The 6,200-nt window shown below is 62.8% G+C and overlaps 1 protein-coding gene across 1 annotated transcript in view; it reads left to right on the top strand.

Annotated features, from left to right (window-relative positions):
* Positions 1 to 6,200, top strand: part of KIF1A (kinesin family member 1A) — a 39,892-nt gene that overhangs the window by 1,150 nt on the left and 32,542 nt on the right. The window contains 9 exon segments of the mRNA XM_035900067.1: positions 2,916 to 2,992; positions 3,088 to 3,267; positions 3,777 to 3,842; positions 4,035 to 4,213; positions 4,571 to 4,682; positions 5,025 to 5,102; positions 5,419 to 5,484; positions 5,701 to 5,718; positions 6,077 to 6,152. Of these exon segments, the coding sequence (XP_035755960.1) occupies positions 2,916 to 2,992; positions 3,088 to 3,267; positions 3,777 to 3,842; positions 4,035 to 4,213; positions 4,571 to 4,682; positions 5,025 to 5,102; positions 5,419 to 5,484; positions 5,701 to 5,718; positions 6,077 to 6,152 (852 nt within the window).

Below are 6,200 nucleotides of genomic sequence, written 5' to 3' on the forward strand. Positions count from 1 at the left end.
AGGGCAGGGGGGGCTGCACCTCAGCCAGCCCTTCGCTGACAGCGAGGTTTTTCTCCATGAATAGACAAACCCTCGGCTAATCCCCTTGGCCAGGGCTGGGGGCAGGCACGGGGAGGGCCTCTGGTCCCCGCTTCTGCTGGCTGCGAGGGGGGTGGGAGGGTGTGCCAGTAGTTGGCGCCCCCCCGCAGAGCAGGCCGCTCTTGGCTCCCTGAAGAGAAGCCAAAAATCGAGGGGGGCGGGTAAGAGTAGGTTTCCCCCTTCCTGGGATTATTTGCAGAGACCCTCACGGGTACCAGGGCAGGGGAGGTCTTTCTTCTACCTGATTCATTAAGCCCGGCTGGGATTATTTGCAGAGACCCTCACGGGTACCAGGGCAGGGGAGGTCTTTCTTCTACCTGATTCATTAAGCCCGGGGGGGGGGCAAGGAGGGCTGGGGGCAGCCCTTCTCTGCCGTCCTTTCCCCCCAAACTTACAGCCGCCACCCCCTCAGCTCACTGCCCGCCAGCGCTGCTGCTTTGTTCTCATGGGGTCCCCCCCTCTGCATTTCTGTGGGGACCAGCCCAGGCACCACACACACCCCCCAGCCCATCTCCCAGCAGCTGCTGCCAGGGGGGTGAGGAAGGGGACCCCGGCTTTCACCCGCGGGGCCATTGATGTTCTCTGGCCGCAGCCGTGCCTCCGCAGGCTTTACAACACGACAGCTATTTTCTCTCCTGTGGGTCTTGGGTTTTATCCTGCACTGTACTTGCCCTCTGCCATGCTGCTGGCTCTTCGGGGTGAAGGTGAGGATCATCTCCAGATGTTTTCCTCCTCCTCGCCTTGTCCGTGTGTCTGTCTTCCCCTCCCCCCCTCCTTTTTTAATCCCCTCTGGCCAGAGCACCAATCTTTTTGCGGCAGCTTTGCAAAAGCCCTGGGATGTCTGGTCACAGGAGAGGGAAGAACCCATCAGCAGCATCCAGCCACGTGGGGGCAAATAAACGGGAGCGGGGAGAACATTTCGGCTCGGGGACGGGAGGCCTGCGGCTCTCTGGGTGCTCCCTTCTCCACTGTGTCCTGGTCTCTGGCCCAGCTGGGCGGCTGCAGCTGGGATGCCCGGAGCTGCTTGGTGCCATCCCCGGCTGCTCCTCCATCCCGTGCCCAGCGTGGGCTGGCACTGGGACGCAGAACAGGCATCTCTTGCAGCCCATCCCGCCTGCTCCTGCTTTTGCCCTGTTGCACTCATTTTTGGGGGGGAAGATGCTCCTGTTCACTCTGGCAAGGGTCACCTCTGCAGGGCAGAGACAGACCCAAGCCAAGAGCTGGGGGGCTGGGTGGCATGGCAGAGCTGCCGGGTGAAGTCCCGGAGCCATCAGCCATGTTCCACCCGGCTTCTTGCATGGCCTCCGCACCCGCTTCTCTTTGCAATGGTTGCCCACACACCCCCAACATCGCCCCCCCCAGGCACCGGCAGGGGCGGGCAGCCCCCGTGCCTGCCCCCGCTGCCTGGGAAGGCCTCATGCCATTGCGGTCTGGATCTCAGCAGGGACCTCCAAGTCCCCATGTGCAGCTGCAGGATGGGCAGTGGCTATGGGGATGTCGCTTCCCAGCCCTTTCTCACCAGAGCGCAGCTCTGGCTTTGCTAATTAGCTCAGGCAGGATGCAGGAGCCGGAGCATCCCAGTTGCGACACCTCCAGTGGGAGCCAGCGCCTGGCCCCTCTGCGGTGCTGGAGCTGGGCTCCTGCCCACGGTGAGGGGCGTTCCAGCAGCCCCGTGCTGTGGTTGTGTGGTTGGGGCTGGATCCGGACCCCGATTCCCGCTCTCCGCCCACCCACCTCACTGCCCTTGCGGGCAGGGATGGATGGGTCTCAGGCCAGAAGTGGTGGATCCCTCCCAGGGGAGAATCTCTCGTGGCAATGGAGAAGGAATTTGGAGCAGAAAGCATCCGTATCCATAATGCCACACGCTGGAGCGTCGGCCCCATGGGAGCAGGCTGCGCTGTCTCTGGGGCTGCTTGGGAAGGTCCCAGCTTGAATCCCCAGTGGGCACAAGCCCTGGCCAAGCACCGACCCCAGGGCAGGGCAGGCTGGGGCTGCAATGGGGGGATCCCCACTGGCCGTGGTGCTGTACGGCCTCCTCATCCCTGGCGGTGGCAGGGAGCAGCTGGGGGATGTGGGCACGGGAGCTGTGCTGCGCCAGCCCGCAAGGTCGTTTCAATGTCACCCGGCATGGCTGATGGCTGGATCTCGTGATGCCCCACCGGTTTGGGTTTCTTCTGACGCATCTGTTGTTTCAGAAAAAAAACCCATCGTAAACGCTCTATGGGGGGAAAAAAAGCGGTGAGTGAGGAAGAGAAATGATGCAGTCTCCAATTTCCATGGCAACGTCCTTTTCACCAGGGGATGGGAAAACGCAGGCTCTTGTTTCCGCTGGCAGGATAACACAAGGCATTAATCACCCTGCTGGGGCTGGGTACCCAAAAGAAGCACAGAGGAGAGGCAGGAGCCAGAGGGGGCTGGGGGAACCCTGATGGGGCCGCGGCTGCTCCCACCCCACAGCCCCAGTGCTTGTGGCTTCAGGCACGGCTCCCCAGGCTGTGGGGTGAGCAAAGGCTGTGACCCCCCCCCGCACTGTGCTGGGCTCCTGCGGGAAGGAGCCCAAGGGAAGGAAGGAGCTGTTTCCCCCGCCCTGCACCCAGCTCTGCCCTGCTCCCTGGGCTGATGCAGGCTCTGCTGGCCATGGCACCCACCTCCTCCACTGGGCCCCTGGGGGTCTGGGGGCTCTGGACCCATCTGCAGAGCTGGAGGGTCCCAGTCCTGCTTTCCAGGGCCGATTTGGACAGGCCCCCGTTGCCCTTCTCCTCTCATGGGCGTGATATGGGTGGTGGGGGTACCATGGGTGGCCGGGTGGCCTCACGTTCTGGTCTGTTTGCCCCTAGCTATCCTGAACCCGAAGCAGCCCAAAGAGACACCAAAAAGCTTCAGCTTTGACTATTCCTACTGGTCCCACACCACAGTAAGTGGCAGGGGCCTGAGCCCGGCTGGGGTGCTGGGCTGGGGAGAGGCCGGAGGACCTCCCTATCAAATTTCTCCTTGTCCCCCCCTCTGCAGCCCGCAGACATCAACTATGCATCTCAGAAGCAAGTGTACCGGGACATTGGCGAGGAGATGTTGCAGCATGCCTTCGAAGGCTATAACGTCTGCATCTTTGCCTATGGGCAGACGGGTGCTGGAAAGTCCTACACCATGATGGGGAAGCAGGAGAAGGACCAGCAAGGCATCATCCCACAGGTGCCGCCTGGTGGAGAGCTGCCTGTTCCCTGGGTCCCCGCGGGACGCCCAAAGGAAAAGCAGAGTGGGGATGGAAGATGGGAGCAGCGCGGGAGTGGGGCCAGGCTCTGCTGAGGTCTACCACAGCCCTGGGCGGCAGCAAGCCGGCACGGCTCTGCCGGAGGGTGGGGGGACAGGGAGGGTCACTCCAGATTCCTCTGAGATGAGTGGGTTATGGTCTGGCCAGATGGGGCCAGTGTTTGTGAGCAGCAGTAGCCCAAGCGCTCAGCCCCTGCCTGCCACGCTTGCCGAGAGCTGCCACGCACTGGCCCATCAGGGTGCCGGGGGGCCCTGGGGATGCTGAGCCCCTCGTAACAGCAGGGGGGGTTCTGCCAGCTCTCCAGGAGCTGTCCCAGCACCTGGGGACTTTGGTTTCTGGGATGAGAAGGTAGAAATCCCTGTGGCCCGGGCAACCTGGGCAGGAGCATCCTGCTGGCAGGGCCTGAGCATCCCGGCTCCTCTCTCCGCAGCTGTGCGAGGACCTCTTCTCCCGCATCAATGACACAACGAATGACAACATGTCCTACTCCGTGGAGGTAGGCACCCTGCACCCGCCTAGTCCAGCCCCAGCCTCCCACCCGGCTCTGCAAGCCATGCTGGCCTGCAGACCCCTTCTTGGGGGGCCCTGTCCCTGGTTGTGGGGTGGGTGGGCAGGGCCTAATTCTGCCTTAGGTGCTGAGCGTCCGTGTCCTGCTGGCCGCTAGCCCTGCCTGTGCCCTCTGCTGTAGGTGAGCTACATGGAGATTTACTGCGAGCGTGTGAGGGACCTCCTGAACCCCAAGAACAAGGGGAACCTGAGGGTGAGGGAGCATCCCCTTATGGGCCCGTACGTTGAGGACCTTTCCAAGCTGGCTGTGACCTCCTACAATGACATCCAGGACCTCATGGACTCTGGCAACAAGGCCCGGTGAGTTGGGGGAGTGGAAGATGGCCAGGATTTGGAGAGCTTGCAGGCATCTCCAGAAGGTCTTGCTTAGCTTCCTGGTGTTGCTGGTCTGCCTGCTCTGGACAGAGCAGCCCCCTCCTATCTGAGCGTTGGATACCCCCCTCTTATTTTCACCATACCTCCTTTCTGCTCTCAGAACGCCCTGGAGCCAGCAGGAGAAAGCCTGGACTTTTGCATGTCTCCTCCCAGAGCCCTTTCTTGCCCTCCAAACTTGCCTTCCTGTCATGTTCCCTGCCCTGAAATGACCCTGGCCCCAGCCTCCACCACTCCGGTGTCCCCTGCAGAGGGTCACACCTCCCTGTGCCTCTCTCCCCGCAGCACAGTGGCTGCCACCAACATGAATGAGACCAGCAGCCGCTCCCACGCCGTGTTCAACATCATCTTCACGCAGAAGCGGCATGACGCGGAGACGGACATCACCACTGAGAAGGTGAGAGCAGAGCTGGGCTGCTCGGGGGGGCTGGGGAGGACTTCGTGTGCTATCGGCAGTGCTTGGGATGAGATGGTGGGGCATGGTGGAGGGTTGAAGCAGGCGAGCTGTGTGTCCCGGGTGCACGTGCAGTCCCCTGAGGGATGAGCCCCTGGACAGGGTGTTTGGCAGCTGGCGCCCTCCAGCCCTGCCTCAGCTGAATCCCAGCAGGGATGACACTGCAGAACCCACCTCGTCTTCAGAGCCGTGTCGCCTTGCAGGAGGTCTTTGCTCCCTCCTCGGCTCCGTGCGGGGCCCGGGCTGCCGTGCCTGCGGGGCTGACAGCCCCGTCTCTGCCTGCAGGTCAGCAAAATCAGCTTGGTGGACCTGGCAGGGAGCGAGCGAGCTGACTCCACCGGCGCGAAGGGCACACGACTAAAGGTGAGAGCTGGCGGGGGTCCCTGTCTGCCAGTGGGGACACCACATCCCGCCCTCTCCTCCCCGGCTCCGACATCTTTCCGTGCCTGGTTTCTTGCCCCTTGCGCTGCCAAAATCCTTGGTGGGGTTCTGTTTGAAAGCTGCCCAGTGCCAGTTCCACTGGGGCCTGTGGGTCCCAGCTGGAGATGCTGGCTGCCCAGTAAGACCAGCTGCTGTTTGCCCACCCTATACTGGGACTTGCCCATCCCCCTGGTGCACCAGACTTTAGTGCCGCTCTGAAACAGGGCCTGAGTGCCTGGGCTTTTCCTCTCTCTGCCAGGAAGGAGCAAACATCAACAAGTCCCTGACCACGCTGGGGAAGGTCATCTCGGCTCTGGCTGAAATGGTAGGTGGCCAGAGCACAGGGGAACAGGCTGGGCTCGGCAGGGGTGGGCTCAGCCCCGAGGAGTGAAGCATCCTGGCTCCCAGGGATGGGCAGACACATCCCGGGGCTGGGGCGAGCTGGGCTGGCAAGGCCACTGTCTCCCCGGGGACGGGGAGCTGTGGTGGGTGCCGAGGTGGGGAGCAGCTCACGTGAACGGTCTCTCTGCTTTCTTTGCAGGATTCGGGGCCAAACAAGGTAGGTGCCCTGGCTGGGCTGGGGAAGAGGGAGGGTGGGTTTTAGCACAGGTGGGTTGAGTGGGTCGCAGGGTGGTTTGGGCGTGAGTTTTGCCCAGACCCAAGCCACTCTTACCTGGGGACTGGCAGAGCCCTCAGCATCCTCGTCACCCTCCTCATGCTGCGGCTCTCGGCACCCAGCATTAAACACCCGTCCTGGCTGAGGCAGGGACTGTGGAGCTGAGCAGGGCTGCCTGGGGTTGTGGTGGCCAGGCAGAGCCATCCTCCCCCAAGTCCCCGTGGCTGGGGGCTGGCTGCCACCTTCCCTCTGAAGCGGGCAGGCAGCCTGACAGCCCTCCCTTCCGCTCTCTGTCCCCCAGAACAAAAAGAAAAAGAAGACAGATTTCATCCCCTACCGGGACTCAGTGCTGACCTGGCTGCTGCGGGAGAACCTGGGTGAGGATGTGGGTGGGAGGCAGAGGCTGGGGGGGGGGGGCAGGCGCT

Source organism: Egretta garzetta, unplaced genomic scaffold, assembly GCF_000687185.1.
Source record: "Egretta garzetta isolate BGI_Z169 unplaced genomic scaffold, ASM68718v1 scaffold448, whole genome shotgun sequence".
Lineage (NCBI taxonomy): Eukaryota > Metazoa > Chordata > Aves > Pelecaniformes > Ardeidae > Egretta > Egretta garzetta.